General features: G+C 39.1%; 2 protein-coding genes across 2 annotated transcripts in view; both read left to right on the forward strand.

The window, feature by feature from the left end:
• The first annotated feature begins 2,404 nt into the window (after positions 1 to 2,404).
• On the forward strand, positions 2,405 to 16,319 carry LOC134190318 (slit homolog 1 protein-like). The gene is made up of 25 exons (XM_062658771.1): positions 2,405 to 2,610; positions 8,181 to 8,258; positions 8,323 to 8,394; positions 8,466 to 8,537; positions 8,601 to 8,672; positions 8,750 to 8,824; positions 8,893 to 8,964; positions 9,028 to 9,099; positions 9,274 to 9,345; positions 9,459 to 9,533; positions 10,210 to 10,281; positions 11,799 to 11,873; positions 11,939 to 12,010; positions 12,083 to 12,154; positions 13,021 to 13,092; positions 13,164 to 13,235; positions 14,547 to 14,618; positions 14,677 to 14,748; positions 14,917 to 14,985; positions 15,048 to 15,119; positions 15,178 to 15,249; positions 15,313 to 15,381; positions 15,935 to 16,006; positions 16,073 to 16,144; positions 16,244 to 16,319. The coding sequence occupies exons 1-25, from the start codon at positions 2,414 to 2,416 to the stop codon at positions 16,317 to 16,319; spliced, it is 1,938 nt and encodes a 645-aa protein (XP_062514755.1). The 5' UTR covers positions 2,405 to 2,413.
• The window catches only part of LOC134190262 (uncharacterized), a 20,360-nt gene continuing 13,410 nt past the window's right edge, over positions 15,383 to 22,332 (forward strand). The window contains exons 1-18 of the mRNA XM_062658707.1: positions 15,383 to 15,514; positions 15,659 to 15,730; positions 15,789 to 15,860; positions 15,935 to 16,006; positions 16,073 to 16,144; positions 16,244 to 16,315; positions 16,400 to 16,471; positions 16,569 to 16,640; positions 17,414 to 17,485; positions 17,556 to 17,624; positions 17,685 to 17,848; positions 17,925 to 18,188; positions 19,193 to 19,244; positions 19,315 to 19,641; positions 20,320 to 20,474; positions 20,848 to 20,981; positions 21,031 to 21,429; positions 21,483 to 21,837. Coding sequence (XP_062514691.1) covers positions 16,440 to 16,471; positions 16,569 to 16,640; positions 17,414 to 17,485; positions 17,556 to 17,624; positions 17,685 to 17,848; positions 17,925 to 18,188; positions 19,193 to 19,244; positions 19,315 to 19,641; positions 20,320 to 20,474; positions 20,848 to 20,981; positions 21,031 to 21,429; positions 21,483 to 21,837 — 2,095 coding nt within the window. The 5' untranslated portion in view covers positions 15,383 to 15,514; positions 15,659 to 15,730; positions 15,789 to 15,860; ... (2 more) ...; positions 16,244 to 16,315; positions 16,400 to 16,439. The remainder of the gene's footprint in view (positions 15,515 to 15,658; positions 15,731 to 15,788; positions 15,861 to 15,934; positions 16,007 to 16,072; positions 16,145 to 16,243; positions 16,316 to 16,399; positions 16,472 to 16,568; positions 16,641 to 17,413; positions 17,486 to 17,555; positions 17,625 to 17,684; positions 17,849 to 17,924; positions 18,189 to 19,192; positions 19,245 to 19,314; positions 19,642 to 20,319; positions 20,475 to 20,847; positions 20,982 to 21,030; positions 21,430 to 21,482; positions 21,838 to 22,332) is intronic.

Consider the following 22,332-nt stretch of genomic DNA (forward strand, 5'->3'; position numbering starts at 1 on the left):
GCAATAGTGCACTTTTAGCTCTCAACTTTTCTTAGCCAAATGGTCCAGGTGCTTTAGTTTTAAAAAACCCGATATGAAAAGTACAAACTTTAAAAGATTTATGACGAATCAACAAATGCAAACCAAGAATGTAAACTTTGATTCCTCTAATTAAGAATGGGCACAAGAGCTAGAGACCCTCACGTGGGGTGGCCAACTGGCGCTATCGTAACACAGGTGGCACCAGAGGCTGGTCTTGGGCACCAAGCAAGCAAAGATTTGCCACCAAGGCTTGAGGGAAGCCACTCGAACAGGATGGCGACGTCACGACTGTCACTGACCAGTAGACATCACGATTGAATTTACCATGATGATACATACATACATACATACTGTGGGCTAGAGTAAGTCCTAGCCCCCCTTTTTGAGGACTTATTCAATTAAAATTATTATTTTATTTAAGTTCTTACAAAGAGCATGACAGTCGGTTAATTATCTGGTGAGAGGTCTATTTAGATTAGCTGTAGATAAAAGGTTGCATGCAGGAATGGTGTAGATATATTGTAGTTTGTGCTGTCTGTTGTAGCTGGTGTATTTTGTAGACTCGTGACCATGCAGTCTCGCCGCGCTTTCGTCATTCCCGGATGTTCAATCCTCACCAATCCGGTGAATGACAAAGGCGGGGAGAGAATGGCTCGAGTCTATGTAATTTGTAGTTTGTTAGCCGTACGTCTTATGTTTTAGTTGTTTTTATGTTTGCTCCAAGAGGAAACTGTACCTTGCTAGCTAGGTGCGACAGAAATATATCATTCATTCACTAGTCAATGATTGTGGTGTCGAATGCAGTCGTAATGCACGGTTTCGTGGCGATTGGCCCGCCAGTTTTGGCTTGATTGATGTTACAAACAGATAGACAGATCAGAGAGAGAGAGAGAGAAGCCTTTTTTCGAATTCTAAACAGATAAAAGAGATTAGCTATTCTCGTGTAGCCAGACCTCATTCCGCCGCGCCATGTACTTCCGGGCGGAAGTACAGTACATGTAGGACGCGAAGGAAAGGGAGGACAGTATGTATAGCGATAGTGCATGCGGGGGCGGGGAGTAGGCGTTCCCTCCGTATTTGCCGCCATTTTAGGGGGCAAGTTTCTGTCCTCGGCAGGTATCTCTCTTTGCGATGGCGGCTTGTACAACATTTCAAGGACGTTCAACTGTGTGTTAGATAGTACGGCGACAGTATACTAATAGCGAAAGATTTAAACCAAATTCTAGCGGTGAATTCGCGAGTTTGACGTGATTTCTTAGTCTGATGGTCGAGTGCGATAAAGCTAATTCTTAGAATAGAGACTAAGGGAACAGAAGTCTAAAAGCCTCTCCAACGAATCGCAGAAGCGATACGAGGAGAAAGTTGTACCTGCGGGCCTAAAAACAGGTAGAACGGAGGCTCAACTGTGCACGGAGAAGCAAGAAGTATGCCCGACATGAATTGGAGTGACATGATGTTGTATATGATTGTACGCTGTTAGGTGTACTAGACCTTTCTTGAGATGAACAAATCTCTCTCTACTGGAAGTGATCGTAGCAACATCCTTGCAGATGGTACCCAGCAGAGGCGTCGCTGGACGTCCAAAATTGGGGGGGCAGCTCTAGGATTATTGTCTATTGTCAATTGTCTAGACGGCCACGCCTACTAATATTGGGGCGCCATGGCCCACCCAGGCCCCTATTGAGCGACGCCTCTGTACCCAGTCAGGGTTACTTGAGTCATACACAAAGAATGGCTTTCTAGAATTATTCAGAGTAGCATAGATTACTCTTTTAGTACAGAACATACTAGAAATGACAGCTCTACCAGACAGAAAGTGCTCAGAGCAAACACGCGAATGCTGCGATGGCTTCCACCCGTTGCCTGTTGCTCAAATGACGCGTTTCAGGTCCCTGACTGGTTGGTATAGCCGGTATAGACTAAAAACGTAAGTTGCTGCCCTGAATTCTACGATCGTGGCAGCCGAAAACAGAGCAACTCGTAGCCATGCTAGTACGCTTGCCCCTAAGATGGCGACTTCCGGGATATCACGTGATTGTGACGTCAAACGCAATATCTCTATTGACGCAAAGGGAAAGAAGGAGCAGAGTGTCAGTATGACGTGACGGGAGAGGGGGAAGGAAGCTGACAAAAACGTTTAACGCGACGGAAAGGGGTCTGGCTACGCGAGACCAACTGGAAGGCCTTCATTGTACGGGATACCCAGCAGGCTTCACACTACAATACCCGAATTCAGAGCAAGGTGCTTCTGCGGCAATGTGGTTTTCAGACTGTTGACGTTGTGCTTCTGGCATGTGACATTCGACACCCTTCCTGTCACATGCACCAATAGTAGAGAGAGAAATTATTGTGGTAGACCGCCTTGTTTGCATATAATTTCAGTAGAAGTGTGATGGTCACTCAGCTGCAGTCTGCAGCTGCAGCAAACGCAAGCAGCAGATTGGTCGTTGTTTTCCTACTGCTGTTGCTTTGTCAGTGTCTCCACGCTCAATGTCCCTCTGAATGTGACTGCCTGGATACTTCCGTGTTCTGCTCTTCCAAACAACTGACGGAGATTCCATTGGGCATCTCGGAATCGACAACGTACTTGTACGTCTTGCCTTTGCTCGTGTCTGTAAGAGCATATGCAGGGGGAGAGTTGGAGGTGGCATACGTTGACAGCTTGGTCGCCATGACTACCCGCTGTTTTATTTAGTTTTCTTCTGGCTGCACATGTATGCTAACTAAAAAAGTGTGGATGTGTGTTAATTAGTACAAGCTTTATCGTTGAAACGGTCACTAGACTCTAGAAATGATCTAGTTAGAGGACTGTCGTGGTGAGTCTATAGAGATAAGTTGCCCTTTGTAGATGTGCATACTAATTTTTTTGCCATCTCGCTGAAGGAATTACGTTCTCTGTTATATACTTCGCTGTCTGTTTGTTTTTTAGGTGTCTATGTGTATGTCTGTGTTTGTATGTATGTTTCTCTCATATGTGAGAGGCTGTACCTCCTGGTACCAAGTGAAATATATTATGTGTCGTTATGCCCCTCCATAATGGGCAAGTGGGGTCTTTACCTCCATCTGGGCGCCCACCAACTCGGCAGGTGAGCCCAGCAGGGTACATGTTTCCGTGCAGTCCATACAGCGATCAATGACTAGCCAATTCGATTATTGTGTGTCGTGCTCAACTAGATCAGTCTGGTTTGTAAAGTCTATTACAAGTACCGGAAGCAAACCCTGCTTCAGAAGTACTTAGACCATCACGGCTGTCTAGAAAGAAGACATGACTTTACGAAGGATCCGAGTAGATCCCAGAAGCACTGTTTTCTGTAAGTGCTGCAGCTTGTGATGACCTGGAATTATTATTATTATTATTATTATTATTATTATTATTAGGCTGTGTTTGTCCTACTGTACATGCTTGTCTAGGCATGTGTTTAGTAAGCACACGCACAGGGGCGTTGTTACAGTGATATGTGTTTTCTCGGGTTATAAGTTTCCCCCAACATATATCCTTAGTGTTTTGTGTGTCCCCACACACATATCACTGGACTGTCTACATCAAAGCTACAGCAAGAGCGCATGCTCTAACCATTCATAATTTAATTTTTGAAGTTTTTCAGATAATTGGAAGAGAATTTAATTGTTTTTCTCCTGTAATAGCTTTATTTAATTAATAGTCTAAGTTCAAGTAGCAATGCCAGAATTCATTGTAAACAGCACTAGGTGTGCTTACCTACAGTGTATGTAGTACAGTACACTTATCACTACTTTAATATTAGTTGTGTGCTGCGTTTGTGTGTGTGTGTGTGTGTGTGTGTGTGTGTGTGTGTGTGTGTGTGTGTGTGTGTGTGTGTGTGTGCTGTGTTTGTGTGTGTGTGTGTGTGTGTGTGTGTGTGTGTGTGTGTGTGTGTGTGTGTGTGTGTGTGTGTGTGTGTGTGCACGGTGGAGCAGATGGTAGAGCATTGGTGATGACATTTGGGATCTTGTATTTCATGAAGAGGGTTAAAGGTTTGATCCTGGTGGAGGCGACACTGTCGCAGTTTCCTTGAGCAAGAAACTCACCCACACTTGCTTCTCTCAACTCAGGAGTATGAATGAGTACCTGGTCATTGACTGGGGTGGACATGATCGCTGTCTTGGCAGCAACATCATGCAGCAGACGGGTACGTATGGGTCTTGGTGTCCAGTCCCAGAGCTGCGCCATTGTCAGTGTCCCTGGATGACTCTGGCCAAACTCCAGGTGGATTGTAGCGCTGGCCCCAAGACTCCACCTAGCACATTGAGGCCTTGTCTCTAGAGGCAGGGGAGTTATCTTTGCAACTGACCTCAATGTTGACGTCGAAAGACGTGGAGGGCTTAACATTTGTCCATTTGTGTGTGTGTGTGTGTGTGTGTGTGTGTGTGTGTGTGTGTGTGTGTGTGTGTGTGTGTGTGTGTGCGTGCGTGCACGTGTGCATGTGTGTGTGTGTGTGTGTGTGTGTGTGTGTGTGTGCGTGTGTGTGTTGTGTGTGGTGTGTGTTGTGTGTGTGTGTGTGTGTGTGTGTGTGTGTGTGTGTGTGTGTGTGTGTGTGTGTGTGTGTGTGTGTGTGTGTGTGTGTGTGTGTGTGTGTAGAACAACAACAACTATATTTGAAACACATATCACTGTAACAGTGTATGTGGGGCATTCTATGTGTCGGTTCTTTTAGTGCTCTAGTGGACTTCCCAGTCAGTTCAACGTGCTCTATTCTAAAAGTGAATTTATTTATAGTTACCAGGTCTATTGGAAGATATTTGTGAATATGCATATACTGCACATTACGCCAAAGAGCCTTTGAGTTTAAGTCTGTATCTCAAATGTGGGACTCAGGCCAGCATTTCAGCAGCTACAGCATATGTGTACAGCTTGTAATTATACAGCTCTGGAAAAAATTATAAGACCACCCTTCAAATTTTGGGTTTAGGGTTACAAATGTACCACATTTTGTTGATACCAGGGCTATCACTGTCATTTATAACAGTTTGGTTCATATACTAAGATGCTGTAAGACATGCCTGTTTATATGCTTATATTAATCTGAAAATGTATCAACCAAAAATCTACCAAATTACATGACAATTTGTTAGAAGAAGATTTACTAAATAAATAAACATACAATAAGCAGTAAATAACAATAACCAACATTAACAGCAATATGCAACTACAAAAGTACGAAAAACACTCAATATTTTGTGGCAAAGCCCCTGTTTTTAATCACAGCCCGAATTCGACTTGGGATGCTTTCCACCAGCCTCTCACATTCATCTTGAGTGATCGTTTCCCACTCCAGGCGTAGAAAATCAAACAACTCTGCTTTGTTTGAAGGTTTGTGATTCTCCATTTTGCGTTTCATGGTATTCCACAGGTTTTCTATTGGGTTAATATCTGGAGATTGAGCTGGCCAAGTCAGGATCCTGATGTTCTTTTCTTCCATCCATGACTTTACAGACTTTGCTGTGTGGCATGGCGCATTGTCTTGTTGAAATATCCAGTCATCAGAGTTGGGGTATAACATCTGAGCTGATGGAAGTAGGTCTTCTTCGAGAACAACCCTGTACTTGGCTTGGTTCATGCGTCCTTCGCAGAGTCGGACTTTGCCAGTTCCTGACTTACTAAAACAACCCCATATCATCACCGATCCTCCGCCGTGTTTCACAGTTGGGGCAAGGCATTCTGGTCTATACGCTTCTCCTGACCTTCTACGAACCATCAAACGCCCTGGAGTGGGACAAAGCTGGAAATTGGATTCGTCAGAAAAGATTACTTTGCTCCAGTCATCAACAGTCCAATCCTTGTGGTCTTTTGCAAACTTGAGTCTTTGCTTTCTTTGTCTTTCATTAATGAACGGCTTCTTTCTTGCTCTGTGGGACTTCAGTCCTACTTGAAGGAGTCTGTTGCGAACAGTTCTGGCTGAACAGTTGACATTGCACCCAGATTTCCACTCTTTTTGGAGGTCACTTGAAGTCAGTCGTCTATTAGAGAGAGACTTTCGGATGAGGTAGCGGTCTTCCCTGGCACTAGAGAGACGTTTTCTGCCACGGCCTGGTTGCACTTCAGTTGCTCCAGTTGTTTTCTTTTTCTCCTTTGTCTGGTGAACAGCAGTTTTGGAAATCTTGAGTCTGGAAGCAACTTGTCGCTCGCTGTAGCCTTCCTTCAGCAGTACCAGGATAGCTGTCTTCGTTTTACAACTCAATTGCTTCTTCTTCGGCATGGTAGTATTAGTTAAAAATAGCATTTAACGTTACTCCATATATAGTACAGAAATGAAACTTAAATTGTGGGTTTTGCATAGCATGTAGTTATACTTAGTAAAACAATTTCAGACCAGGTAATGTCTCTGTAACTTCTTTTGCTAAAACGCTATTTTTATTGTTTTGTCTGCATTTCATTATCAAAAATGTAATGGTTAAATATTATAGATAATCATTATTGCTCAATCTGATTTGTCAAACCACTTACGTAGTCAAAATGCATCTGGTCTTATAATTTTTTCCAGAGATGTATATTGCATGCAGTTTCAGCAGAGGCGGATTCAGGATGGGCACTAGTGGCACATGCCCCCTCCCCCCCTACAGTTGAGATTACATTGCCAAATGAAAACCGTGGAAATTATTGCTTCCAGATATTCCATTGCAAGATGACTTTGAAGATTTCAGCGTTGACAGTGATGAACAGAACAAAATCTAGGTGTTTGCTTTGGGTTAATTATAATTGTTGTTTAATACAAGAAGACAACTAAAGCTTTAATAAGGAACCAGGGCATCTTAAAAGTACAATTTATATTATATTATGTATTGAAAATATCTAAACTACAAGTTTGTACCTCTGGCCTAAGCACCTCTGGATCCGCCCTTGACTGATTGATACTGTATAAGTGGACCTCCGACTGAAGTGGGTCGGTTTGTTCTCACTTTCTCTCTCGAACCCCATAACTACGTGCCTGAAGCACGTGTGTGCTCTAAGCATAACTAGGCAACAATTTACTCATGGATGACATCACAAGTAGCATGAAACCTAACTGGCTAGGCATCCAGATGCTTGCATGATATATGCCACTCATGCAGTGACAAAAGTATGAGAGAGAGAGAGGGAGAGGGAGAGGGAGAGGGAGAGGGAGAGGGAGAGAGAGAGGGAGAGAGAGAGAGAGAGAGAGAGAGAGAGAGAGCTGTCTTAGAACTAGAAACAATCAACTTAATGATTGTAACAACTGTGGTTTGTGCATCTACAGATTATTTTAGTGTATTTTGAACTTTGACCAGACGAATTAGATTTCTTGATGCTTGGATTCACCAGTTCGGTATTGAGCTTGACCAATAAAGAATATAAATTTTGATGTGCGTGTATGCACAATGATGTTGTACTGGCTTTATAGAACCATTTGGTGGTACATACATTCGTACGAAACACATATTGGTGACTTTACGGGCAGTATAACAACACATGTGGTCCAGTGACTGTTTCTGGATTATTCTTGTTATCTCATGTATGTTATAATTTAGTGTCTATTTTTGTTATCTCATGAGGCTGTAGGTGGTGCAAAGTATGCTAAAAATGTGATGTGGTACGTCACTATTCTCTGTTCATATTTTGGTTAATCGGTTCAGTTTTAATGTCAAAATATCTGAGCATCAACACTTAATTGGTTTGGTCTTATGTACAAAACTAAATTTACTGAAAGAAAGTTTGGTGTTGGCTTACAGTGTTTTTTAGTAGTACATAGTTTAGTGGAATTTAAATCATTTTATCAAACTCTAAATATGGCATGAATTGAATCATATTTCTTTAGACATTCAGCCCAAATCACCCCATAACATTGATGTACGGTATAACTATCCATATGACAGTAAACAGTATCTATGTCTCTGTGACGCATACAAGGTCTTTGTGCATACCACTTGTGGCTTTTCTATGTCTAATGTGTCTAATAAGGCAGTATGAGTCTGTATCAAAATACAAGATTCCCTGGGTGAAATGAGACTGGGGAAGTCAAATTAATGAAACGAGGGTCATTAAACATGCTGATCGAATTTTTATGTTATTGTTTGGTATTATGTCGTTTGATGATGTAACAAAGTAACAAGGGCAAGGGTTTTTCATTGATTAATGTGTGAATCTGGACATGGTAACCGTTTCTAATTGTAAGGTTTATATACAGAGATTTGAGCTCTAATCAGATTGCCAGTATTCAAGATGGTTTGTTCAGTGAGAGGAAACTGGGAGAATTGAGAAAACTGTAAGTCATGTATCATTGGTCACTGCATCTGTAAACACAATGTAACTAATCTTTGCACTACAAGGTATCTGAATAGCAATCAGCTGACAAGTATTGAGTTTGGAACATTTACTGGACTCCCGCATTTGACAGAATTGTATGATTAAGATACCCATACCCATTGTTCATTTGTTGTTTGTATTTTTAATAAATTTTGTGGGTGTATAGGTATTTGCACAATAACCAGATTTCGGAGATCGAAGATAGAGCATTTGCTGCACTTCCTCAACTTCAAGTTTTGTAATGCTGAGATAATCTACAGTGTAGAGTTATTATTGACACATTTACTGAAAATCAATACAGGCAACTCAATGGCAACAGGCTTGAAAAATTTGGACGTTACATTCTCGCTGGACTGTCACTGCTACAGAGACTGTATGTTGTAGCATTTATTGCTGTTGGAGGCAGAGCTCTGTTGTACGTTAATTGATCTTGTTGTCAAATTTTCTTAGTCATATTTGTTGCATGTCAACTTTGACCAGTGTGGAAGATGGAGCCTTGGCACACGTTGAATACCTTCAGCAACTGTACGCATATGTGCAGATGCACTATTTATCAGACGTGCCAGCTACTTAAATGTTTACTTGCTTTGTAGAGACTTGCAAAGTAACAGCTTACAGACACTACCATTGGATCTGCGCCTCTCGCTTTCACGATTGACTAGTTTGTGAGTTGGCAATATTACTGGTTGTATATTAATGCTATCTGTCAGTGAGTATGTGTTTGACAGGCAGCTTTCACATAATAGAATCAGCTCGTTGACTGCAGGCGCATTTGGAGGCTTGTCATCATTATCAACGTTGTAAGATATTTGCAACTACAATGATTATGAATGTCTTTGTATTAGCTTGGTTTACTGTTTTTTTTATTAATTACAATAAAGAAATAAAATTAAAAGTTAAAAAATAAAAGATAAAAATGATTACAATTAATTGTTAGTATGTTCCTGGCTAAAAGTGTTTCTGTTGATCAATAGATCTTTGTCTCATCTTGACTTGTCCTCTCTACCTTTGAATAGTTTCACTGGATTAGCAACTCTGACAACGATGTAAGACGTATTGCAATTCTGATATGTAATCTGCGCTAAGAATCATACACTATGCATGTTTTCTATCTAATGATGAACTTGTAAATTTTAGTGTTTGTCTTTTAACAAATTAGGACAATATCTAGTATGAGTTCTCTGACATCTTTACCAGCTGGTGTATTCTCAGGTTTATCATCTCTACGTACATTGTAAGTTTCTATTAAATTTATTGATATTTTTTCGTATTGTCATGTGCAGACATTGGAAGTTTGCCTGATCTTAATGGTATATATATATATATATATATATATATATATATATATATATATAGGCTCAAGATCGGGTAGTGCATGACACCAATAATGAAATCAGGCTGTCAGATTTCTCATCATTGCTTTGTCTTTGTCTAACAGAGTGGTCTTAATGGGATTTGTGGTTGCACAGGAACTGTGGGCAATGAGAATATGTGCTTCTTGGTGGTTGATAGCTACTAGCCATGCATGCTGTTGAGAACTGACCGAAGTTTCATAGAATTAACTCGCAATCAATGATCAGCATGCCAGCACCCTAAGACTATACACAAATTGAGTCTGTGCACATACTAAAAACTTGGGACTTAATTAGGTCTTAGTTTCACGTCCTGGGAGGAGACGACCGGCTGGACACTCGAGCCTATCGTCAGAGAGTGATGACACTTGAACTAGGGTTTGCTTCTGCATGATGCTAACAATAGATTTGTTGTCAACCAGACTGATCTAGTTGAGCAAGTCATTTAGTACAGTCAGTATGCTGCATTTGTGCCAATACTTTTTACATTGAAACTGTGATGTACTTTGTTGCAATTGTTTAATGATCTAAAAACGAGTGTGCTTTGTGTTCAATCAGGAAATTGGAAGCTCTTGGTTTAACGTCGTTGGCAGCAAACACTTTCTCTGGGCTTTCAAAGCTACAAACGTTGTGAGTACTTAACAATGCTATTAAAATTTACTCGAGAGCTGATAGATTGCTACCTGATGTAACTGCTTAGCTTAAATTTAATTGTCCACATGCAAACAGTTGGTTTAATTAATACTTAGTATCAAAGCATGAAGATATTGAAACAGGTTTACAGTTGTTTAATATAATAATAATATATATTTCTATTGCGTCACCACAGTAATGCAGTTCTCACTGGGGACATACTAATACACACACACACACACACACACACACACACACACACACACACACACACACACACACACGCACACACACACGCACGCACGCACACGCACATGCCTAAAAATACAGTAACACACAAGACAAACTACCTCCCTTCAACCCTTACAACAACATTCGTAATTGTAACTTTTTGTCAACCACCCGAAAAAGTTTTTTTACTAAACCATTTATTGAATGGAACGCCTTTTGTAAGAACTCCAAAATTGAATTTTTTATTCTTTCCACTGATTCTTGAAATGTACCTCCAAAGCAGTCACAAATTGATTCATTCCTCTTCATACCTAATCCTTCTCTCACACCTTTTCTCAGATCCATATTGATCATCCTCTTTACAGTTCTTCTCTCCAAATCTCAATAATGACACCCATATGACATGATGGGAAACAGCTGTCGATCAACTATCTCCATCCACACCTTTTGTGATTCACACACCTCCATTTTTTCCCAACACTTGATATAAACTAGAACGGCTAGGACAGTGAATTAAATACAACACTACTAATGTGTCTTAGGTTGGTACATTTTTGGTTTGCTACATTTACAGACATCAATTGTTCATCAGTTTTAAGATGACAATACAGTATTGGTGAAAAGGATTACTCACTCGTAGTAATTGCTGATTTCTATGATTTAGACTGAATTTAATAATTTGTCATCACTGAGGTTGCATGATGAGGAATTGCATGGTTCACATTGCGTTGGTCAACGAGCGGTTCATTAGACGCTGAAAAGTACATATGCATTCTCGAAAATGCACTAGTTCCAACAATCTACTAGTCTGAACGAGGTCATGGTGATGTCACACCTATGCATGACAATGCTCCCGCTCACCGGGCAAAGAGTGTTCAAAATGGCTCCAGCACAATGGCTACAGCTCTCGTAGTCCCTGGCCAGTTCAATCATCATATCTTAATCCAGTTGAGCACATATGGGATTATCTTGCGCTTGTTGTTCAGCAGCAGTTGACACACAACATGTCAGAGCTGTGGCAATGTTTGAAGACAGCGTGGAACACTGTGCCACAAGAAAGAACACAAACCCTTGTTGATAGCATGATTACAATAGTAAACAATGTCGTAGAGGCTAGAGGAGGTTACACAGAATCAACATAACACTAAGTTTGTTAGCTACGATAATTGTAATTTTACATGCCATATGTGTAAATGTCGATTTGAGTAATCCTTTTTGACCGGTACTGTATGTATATGTCTCTATGGTATTATATGCGTAACTATAGTTGTTGTATTGTGCAGAGATATTCATGGTAATTCTAATTTGGAAAGTATTCAATTGAACACGTTCAAGGGTTTGACAAGCTTAGAAGCATTGTAAGTACTTGCGTTTGCTTTTTTCATCGTCTTTGTTTTTTCAACAAATTATCTTTTTGATACAGATATCTATACTCCAACAGTCTGACTGTAGTTCTTGGTGACACATTTAAAGACATGTCTAGTCTGACATCATTGTGAGGATATTTATATTATCATGCGGTTGTGTTGAAGTTTGTGATACCGATTGCATGTTTATGTGTTTACAGAGATTTGAGGTACAATAGCATTGCCACTGTGTATAAAGGTTCATTCAATGATTTGGCAAACTTGCGGTCGTTGTGAGTGTTTGACTTCCATTTAAATTTAGTATTGTTGCTATTGCTGCATGCATGGTGTCGCACTAGGGTTATACTTTTTACTTGAGTTGCATCAGGTTTTATACAATTTCTATCACAGTGTTATTATAGGTAACATCACTCGTAGGACATCATGTTGTAAGCAGCATGCCAGCTAGCTGTGATACTTTGTTGACACATAAGACAGTGTGGGTTTCAATGGGACGATGTGGCAGAGGTGAGAGAGATTTGTGAGCGCTGGCTGTAACCATGCAGTCAGCTCACACAAGCTGAAAGTTGTCAGACAAGTGGCTCGAGCCCAAGAGGTCCTTCAGAGTGGTATTAGACATTCAACACCTGTTATAACCACTAAGTATCTACATATATAAGCCCAAAGAGGTCAGTCAAGCTAACGTTGGAAGCTCAACACACCATCACAAACCCATCCCATGTACAAGCGGACATCAGACAAATTACTTGAATTGAAGATGTTAGTCAAGTTGACGTTGCTCTTTGAGTAGAAGTGTGTGTATAATGTTGGGCCATGCAAGACTGGTCCCTCCCCTTGCACGCTACCTGATTTATTGAATACAGCTCTCTTGAACATGGGAGAGAGGAAGAGATGTCAAGAAAGCTACAATCCGTACGTACTGTCTAGACAATGCAATATATACTCACAGTCATTTATATAGATACAAAGGTCAACAGCTGGCCATGCATTACATTACCAGATTGCTGTAGTAGTCTATGTAAACTCATCATAATATGTTTGTCGATGAAAAATTTTTGATGTAATGATTGTTGCTGTTAATAGATAGTCTTTAACTCTTGATGTAGTACACTTACTGTAATGATTTGTCTTGCTGCAGAGATTTGTATTCCAACAGACTGTCTGATATTCCTTCATTGACATTTCACGATTTAGAAAAAGTGACTTCTTTGTGAGAATTAATCATATATAGATGGTGTGTTGCATGGTTGTATTTTGTTGTATATGCATTGATATTTGTAGGAATCTGCGCAACAATCCAGTAGATACTATTCACAGCAGTTCCTTCAGTGGTCTGTCAAGTCTTACATCTTTGTGAGCAATAGATTGATTATTATAATATATCAGATTTGTGTTTGTGCTTGTTTGCCTGCATGGACACTTGTGTTGTGTGCTGTGCTGTGGGCGAGTGTTATGATTATTATGTAACCTTTTCTGGGTTGAAATAAAAGTGAGTGGCTGAGTGATAATTCTACACCAGTAGTGCTATTTTATGCTGACAGAGCTTACTAAATTAGCTACTAACACTTGTGATTACCTTTTTCCAAGTAAGTCTAATTGATTTCTTTTGGCAATGTGTTAACTACCGTATGATGAAATATTGGCTGGGAATGTATTTTGGCGGATTGGCAGATTTTTAGCGAGCGCCAATATAAAATCCGCTATTAATTTGGCAATCAGGATATGTTGACATCATCACCCTCTTAGATCAGGCATCATGGCGATGTGGTGGTACGTCGATGAGACCCAAGATTGTAAAACGCCTGTTTGTCGTGTGTTTGCCTACCCTGTCTAGCAGGAAGTTTGGACACGAGAACTAGTCCGTGAAGATATGATGAAGATGTGGAATAATTCGAGTTAAATTTCGTAATCGCAAACTTGTTTGCAGCCTCTTAACTAGTGGGTGGAGAATATCATACATACAGTATCTATCAATTATCCAACAACAACGTCCAACCGCCAAAATTGATACCGCCAATGTGCTGTTATTGTCAGTTTTTAGCAAACCGCCAAAATAGATTCCTGCCTGGAATGTTTCATCATATACAGTATCTATAATTATAGTTTGTCATTCAGAATGAATGGTAACAACTTGTTGTTTCATTAATATTGTATGCTAAAGTCTGTTCGAATATTAGAGAGGACGTGGGAAAAACCCATATCTCCTGAAGTGGATGTCCTAGCAGGTTGATTCCAACATCATTGGAAAGCTCACAAGGAAGAGGTTCCAGATCAGTTAATGAATACTGTGATTGGTTCTTTATTATGACACAATTTGTAACTTCCTGTATGACACGCACTTGGCCCTTCCCTTCTCTTGCATTTACACTAGGTGTCTGATAACTTCAAAGCCACCGCTATAATGCCCACTACTTGAAAGCTGACGGGGACGTACTTTGAACTGTGGATTGATAAGTAAAACAGCTGTAGCTAGCAAGCTTATGTAGTTAGGCATTTGTTGAGCCTTTGAACCTAAGTTCATAGCTAAACTGGAACTATTTATTTCACTAGCCGGAATTAACAACGCCCATCTCTGCTCCTCGATTTCTTATCTGTTAACCGCAGCTCCCACATCTTCTCCAATAATTGAACAGACTTTAATTGTTATTTATCATGCTATTGTAGAGATTTACAGAGGTTACGTTTAACTGAAATTCCAGTGGATGCTTTCCAGGGTATGTCAAGTATCAACTCAATGTAAGCATTGGTTTTCTTTTGGCTTGCTGTTATAAATATTGTATATGGTTTATTGAAGCAATTTGCAATACAATGAAATATCTATGATATACAATGGCTCATTTAATGGTCTTTCAAGCCTTCAACATTTGTGAGTAACAATTGTGTATCATTTACTTGTATATTTAGTTAAAATTTTGTGTGTGTGTGTGTGTGTGTGTGTGTGTGTGTGTATGTGCGCGCGCGCACGCTGGTGCATGAATGTGTGATGTTGTTGCAGAAGCTCATCTACAGACTGATCTGTTTTAATGTTGCATAGTTACTTGGGCCACAACTCGCTGAATCGTTTTCCAGATCTTCAGGCAGTTGCTGCATCACTTCAGCTATTGTATGGTTTGTGTACATAATTTATCTGCTTTTTCATTGCAACAGAGTTTACAAATATTGTAGGCATTTGCAACACAATTCTATATCAGACATCAGCAATACATCATTTGATATGTTTACCTCATTGAGAATTTTGTGAGTTGATTGATTGCTTGTGTAAGCCTGATTTCACATTTTCTCTTAATGAACTAAGAGACCTCAGTGGCAACAGGTGTGGTTTGTTGTCAAAGGACAATTTTGCATCTCTTGAGTCACTGCGCGAGCTGTACGGAGTTGGCTTTTAGTCTATTGGTTGTCTGGATACTTGATTCATTTGCTGACTGTATAGGTATCTGTCTCAGAATGACCTTCAAAGTCTACCATCATCCCTAAGCAATTTAACACTCTTGGAGCGATTGTATGTAGGGTATATCTATACAAATAATTGAGCTTCATAGTCATTCTTAATTATTATTTAGTGATGCATCCAACAATCTTCTGACTTCATTAGAAAACAGCACATTTGTTAATCTTCAAAACTTGAAGAATCTGTGAGCTAATTGTTTTTGTTTGTGTTTATTTACACGTCTTTGGTAAATTTGTTTTTGTCTACGTGTGTCTTTGTCTGTTGACTTGTCAGTATATTTTTATATATCTTTGTCTGGAAGTCATAACTCATGAGTCTATTTCTAAAGAAATTTGCAGAGCAATCGTCTCACGGAAATTGATTCAGCATCGTTGTCGAATCTAACAAATCTGGAAAACCTGTATCTTTTTTTAAAAGTTCTTATGACCATCCAAGCTGACTTGTTAACTATTTTACAGCTATTTGCAGTATAATCATATATCTAACTTGGATAGCAGGGCTCTGAAGGCAAGCACTCGTCTTTATCAAGTGTACGTGATTGTTATTTATATTGGCTATGCAATGTAGTTAACACAATATTTTAAATGACTGAAATTTTGTGCAGTGATTTGTACAACAACAGGCTTACTACCCTGGAGAATGACACATTCTCAGGATTCTCTTCATTACATTATCTGTGAGTATATAGACCTCAATATTTGTTGAACGTGTGCATGGATCTATCACCAATTCTGTTGCACAGGAATTTGTACAACAATTTATTGAGTACTCTACCTAAAGGTGTTTTTGCCAGTCTCTCATCGTTATATACTTTGTAAGATTAAGTCATGTCCTACAGTTGTAAACAAGTGTAACGGTTTCTTTGTTTGAATGTGTGCTTTAATTAATTGCATCTGTCAATATTTTGTCATAGACATTTGAGAAACAACCGGCTGACTGAACTAGATGAAAGTGTCTTTGCCGATCTTTTGGCAGTACGAGACTTGTGAGTTGCTAGATTTTTCTTTTCAGACATATTGTGCCCATGGTTTATATGTGAACACTTCCATCACCAGTTGTTTTTGTACAGACATTTGGATTACAACAATCTGACTGAACTACACGAAAGGATGTTTACTGGTCTTTCGGCATTGCGAGAATTGTAATTAAGAAGTTACTGCTTGTTTCAAACATCTATATACTTTGTCGATATTGATAAACTTGCATGTAAAGACATCAGTTAACAGTTTGTTGTGCAGATATTTGAATCATAATTTACTGACTGAACTACCTAAAGATCTGTTTGCCGGTCTTTCGTCATTGAGATATCTGTAAGTCTAACTAATTGTAATTGTGAATTTATCTACACTCTTCAACTGAAGGCCAGACCAACTAAATATCTGGATGCTCAGATTTGTGGGTCCAGTTTTGAACTTGACTAAAATAAAATATATTTGATATGCACATGCGTAATGATGTTATGCTTGTTGTTGTGTAGTGACTTTTGCGTTCTGCTCGATATCAGCATATTTTGTTGTAGTGTCCATTTTGTTAGTTAACTCACTTTTGTATGCAGTGCAATGAAACTGTTCATGCTCAAAATGCCACATGTTTACTAGTTTATTTTGATCGGTCGGTCCAGGTATATGTTTAAATATTTGAGCATAAAAGAATTAGTTAGTCTGGCTTTATGCAAAGCAGATTACTTGTTTTGGCTTGATATAGCACACAGACACACATAATTGAAGCTAGCTTTGTGTAGCTGGTATGTTGTGGCATTAATTGGTTGTTCAAAAGATTAAAAGCAAGGTCTAATGACTTCTGGGCTACATTGTTTGTTGCCACACCTACATACACGGACAGGTGACAAGGCATGCTGGTGTGATGTATTGACTGTTAGGATGGCAGCTGGAAAGATTTATAGGCCAAACTTGCTGTTTGGCGATACCTAAACTATTTCTGTCATTATAATATAAGCACTACATTGTTTCTAATGTCAGCATGATCAGAAGGCTTGCTTAGGAGTGAATCTTGACAGTAATTTCTAAGATTTTATAACTTTATTGGCATGATTGCAAGAACTTTGTAATTGCTGTTTTTATAGATATCTGAATGGGAACAAACTCGTGTCTCTTGCAACATTTCTGTTTCAAGGTCTTGAAAACCTTCAACGCCTGTTGGTTTACAAACACTTCATATTAGAAATTTTTTGCTAGTGTTAATTATTTCCATATATCTGTATCCAGGGATCTAACCAACAATGAATTAAATGCGTTGCAAGAAGGTGTATTTGCTGGACTGAATCCTGGCATTATGTAACACTTATGATCTTAATTTATCACGTCAGTTGGATCATGAGATGCTCTAATTTCTAGATATGTTTATGGAAATCTCTTTTATTGCTCATGCAATATGCTATGGTTTTTTGAATTTTTGCAGAGCCATTCTCTTCCAAATGAACATTTGTATTCATGTTCTAAGACCAGTCAATATGTGGCAGTTCAGTTTTCAACTCTCAGCAGTGAAGACTTTATTTGTGGTATGACTAGATGATCATGAAATGTTTTACCTTGACATATAGTATACCTATTATACATTAATTTATTTACTTTTAGTCTTACCAGTGTTTACTAGTCAACCAAGTGATGTTACAATCATTGAGAAGCGATCGTTGGTGCTACCTTGTTCTGCCAGTGGCTTCCCAACACCAACCATCACATGGTACAGAGATGGAACTATTGTGACACGACATACTCAATTGACATCTGGCGCTTTGTCTATCTACTCGGTTGAGACAACTGATGAAGGGGAATATGACTGTGTTGTTGTTAGCATTACTGGATATGAGATTCGATCATCAATGATCCTCACTGTTCAAGGTGTATTATGTGTTTTTGTGGGTAGATTTGTTGTGCAGCAGATGTTTTGTATTTCTTATTTATTACTAAAACTTTGTTAGATGTAGTTGGTAATGATTATTAGCTCTTTAAATTGAGGAAATCCATGAATGAGGTAATGGTGTGTGTGTGTGTGTGTGTGTGTGTGTGTGTGTGTGTGTGTGTGTGTGTGTGTGTGTTTGTGTGTGTGTTTGTGTGTGTGTGAGTGTGTGTGTGTGTGTGTGTGTGTGTGTTTGTGTGTGTGTTTGTGTGTGTGTGAGTGTGTGTGTGTGTGTGTGTGTGTGTGTGTGTGTGTGTGTGTGTGTGTGTGTGTGTGTGTGTGTGTGTGTGTGTGTGTGAAGAAACTTACACACAATTCCTTCTCTCGACTCAGGAGCATAAATAAGTACCTAGTCATTGACTGGGGTGGACAAGACCGCTGGCTTGGCAGTAACATACTGCTGCAGACAGGTACGTGTGGGCCTTGGTGTCCAGTTCCACAGTTGTGCCGTAGACAGTGCCCCTAGATGACTTTGGCCAATCTCCAGGTGAATTATAGCACTGGCTCTAAGCCTCCACATAGTGCATGGAGACCCTGTTTCTAAGGGCAGGGGGAGCTATCTCCATAACTGACCTTAAGGTCGACTTCGAATGACATGAAAGGCTTAATGTGTGCGTGTGTGTGTGTGTGTGTGTGTGTGTGTGCACGTGCACGCGCGCACTGATGGCTGCTACTGTTGCTGCTGCTTTGGAACTGTATATAATGTAGTTTGTGAATTACTATATCTAATGTGTAAGAAATTCAACATTTGCAACATATTTTTTATTTCTTATTTGTATTGTTAATAACTGTGAAACAGATCACACCGTTGCATAACAGTCAGTATTAAGATAATGTTATAGACTATGGTATGTTTATTTGTTTTGTTGAGATTCTGAAAATATAGTAGTTTTGTTTTGTTAGCTTTCTGCGTAGTTGTGTTTTCTTACCAGGTTTTTTTGTTTAGTGCTTTGTACTGACAACTGTGCAATCCTTGATGCTGTTTATCGTGACTTCAAGTATGTATTTATAGTTTGTTAGTGCAATAACTTGCAGTTAACATCTATAGTTTATCATTTGTCTGTTTAGAATGGACGCTGTTGATACCCCAAGTTTCTCTTCTATAGCTCCTCTCTCCGGTCTTTCGTTTGGTATTGTGAGCTCACATTTATACAGTGCACCAATGCTAAGAAATCTGTACAAGCCAATATACAATGACTTTGTCAGCTGGTTTAGCAATGTCAATGACAACAATGATGATGACAATGAAAGGCAATATAATCACTTACTGCGACTAGACAAACAAGGCACTACATTGGTTTATCAAAGTGACTCTTTTTTTCCAATGGACATGAAGGGTTTTATCAACAGCACATCTACCTTGAAGGATTGTCAAGACAGTTTTCACAACTTTGGGTACGTTGTCTTATGATTAGATCGATTAAGCAGATTGGGAGCAATCGGGTACATGACCTAATCTACATTGGAATGAAATGAATATACAATTTTTAATACAAAACTTTGAGCATTGTGATGGTTGGGACTAAATTGATGGTCAGTAAGGATGAGCATGCAGTAGTAGCCTAGCTGTTACCTGTTTACAGCAACTGGTATGTGATAGACGTATGTACACTGGCTGTCTGTCGTGTTGGAAGACCTACTTAGACACTTATCTTACTACTTTGCAGAAAGATAAGATGCTTGACAACTTCAACGACTAGAAAAAACTTAGCAAAGCATATCTGTCTACATTGTAAACACAAGCAACTGAAAATGTGGTTAATTGAGACTTTAAAATGGTTAATGAATGATCAAAGCGGTTGATGAATTTTGATAGGCATTGCATGTGCATGGATCAATGATTAAAGTACTTACATTTTAATTTATTGCTATTAACATGTTTCATGTTAATATGATTTGATTATGTGTAGACACAACATATCATAACAGCATGAAGACCTAGATGCTAAACTTCAACGTCTTGCTTTATATAATATTTTCTTATTATAGATCTATACAGACTTGAAATTCTTACTAGCATGGTTTCTAAGCACTTGCAAGCTGCAGGTAATTTGTGATATATTGTATTGCTAGGTTCACGTCTGTGTTTCGGACTGCATTTCGTTACCAAGGAAATGAGAAAATAGTTGTATATGGCAATGATGATATTTGGGTCTTTGTGGACAACTCTCTTGTTGTTGACCTTGGAGGCACCCACAAGCCATTATGCCAAGAAGTTACTTTGCCAGGTATGCAAGGTATCATGTCTGCACATACGAATATATAATCATCAATATAGGTTCATATGCCAGGCTGTTCTTTAATCGTTTTATGTGATCAAATTACACAATATTTTATCACCGTTTTGGTTCAGCTAACTAATGGCACTTTTATATAATTGATTGAACTTTGTCAAGTTTTTTAATCTTAATGTTTGTAGATCTGCGTGCCACCAGGTTCTGACTTAAGTTGTGCTTATGGGCATCTGGGTCTGCATGTAGTCAGTGTCACATACTGTTGTGTGTTGTTCCAGCTGTCTTTGCATTACCTGCATAATACCACTGCAACAACATGGAGGCTGCTAGATCAATATATCCACAAGGCTACTTTTGTTAATTTTAGATTTTGGCACTACAACAACAAGAAGTGGAGGCACTGAAATCAACCCTCACATCCCAGCTTGTGCGGGAAATATAACCACAGGATTAAATTCAACTGCAGGATTAAGTTCACTGTTGTTGTCAAGACAACTGGAAGTAGGTAGAGTAATATCGGTTTGTGCTTGTTCTAATGGCATTTGTATAGGTTGATCGGTTTTATCGAATGGACATATTTCATGCCCAACGTCATTCTTGTATTAATCATTGCCCGAGCTGTACATCATCATTCCACGTTGCAACTACAATTAAAGCACTTGATTGTGTCAGCCAAGTTGTAGTGATGGAGGCTAAAGAAAATGTCAATTTTACAGAACCGATTGGTTTGGTTACTATTAAGCCATACAATGTGATATTTGAAGGCATTCTCAATTTCACATTCGCCATACTAGAGGGAAACAATGACGGAAAATTTATGCTGAACAATGTTACAGGGGAAATTACAGTTCTAACAGTACTGGACCATGAGGAGGATCCAGATTATTTGTTGGTTGTGAATGTGTCAAGTGCTAATAGTCATAGTCCTTCTGCCATCATTGCTGTCATGGTATTGTAACTTACTCCAATGGTACGTTATAGTAGTTTCATGTTTGATTTTAGATTAATGTGGTCGATGACAATGACAATTCACCAGTTGTGAGTCTTAGTCATGCTGAGGTTACAGTTAATGAGTTGGTTTCAAGTGGAGTTCCTATTGTTAACGTTTCTGCAACAGACAATGACATTGGCATCAACAGTCAGCTTAATTTTTCAGTCGTTGCAGTATCTGCAAGAAGATTTGTGAAGGGAACTTACCAGGTTACTGTAACGGTTGGTGCAACAGACTTTGGCGTACCTCCACTGACTGGAACCGAGACAGTCGTTGTTAAGAAAGTATGTGAGGGAAGCGTTTTCTTCATTGATTTTTCAGACCTGCAGTTGAAGATGGTTGCGAATGGGTATTACTTGGATGAAGGTATGAGTTATAGTCTCATTGTAATTTATGGCAGATTGTAAGTGATTATTGGTGCATTATGTTAGGATTGGAATGTTTTGCAGAGTTTTAGTTTTTAGTTTTACTATTTGTGATTTTTACAAAGTTAAAATTTTCAAACATATATTACTGTACTCATGAAATATAAACATTCATTGGAAATCATAAAGATTAAAATTGTATAATAGCTGCAGATGGGAACTTGCAAAAATTTAACGTTACAGAACATACCAATCCTAGAGTGTACAAGCTCAGTTTACAACTTCAATCACATTAATTAGTGAGCTTTGTTAATTAAATTACTATTTACTATTTGGTGAAATATAATATTATGTAGTTTGGTCTGAGATGTTTTTTTGCAAGTTACTTGCACAAGAGTCGTGTAAACAAAGAGTAGAGTCTAGCACTCTAATTCAACAACACAACGAAGCACGCCAAACAAACTCAGTCTCTAGGGTGCATTTCCACTAGCGCTTA

Source organism: Corticium candelabrum, chromosome 14, assembly GCF_963422355.1.
Source record: "Corticium candelabrum chromosome 14, ooCorCand1.1, whole genome shotgun sequence".
In the NCBI taxonomy this organism is placed as follows: domain Eukaryota; kingdom Metazoa; phylum Porifera; class Homoscleromorpha; order Homosclerophorida; family Plakinidae; genus Corticium; species Corticium candelabrum.

Coding starts and splice junctions, on each gene's coding strand:
- LOC134190318 (XM_062658771.1), top strand. CDS start 2,414: ATGGTCACTCAGCTGCAGTCTGCAGCTGCAGCAAACGCAAGCAGCAGA. Junction 8,395..8,465: donor CTCCCGCATTTGACAGAATT/GTATGATTAAGA, acceptor GTGGGTGTATAG/GTATTTGCACAATAACCAGA. Junction 16,145..16,243: donor CTCTCATCGTTATATACTTT/GTAAGATTAAGT, acceptor ATTTTGTCATAG/ACATTTGAGAAACAACCGGC.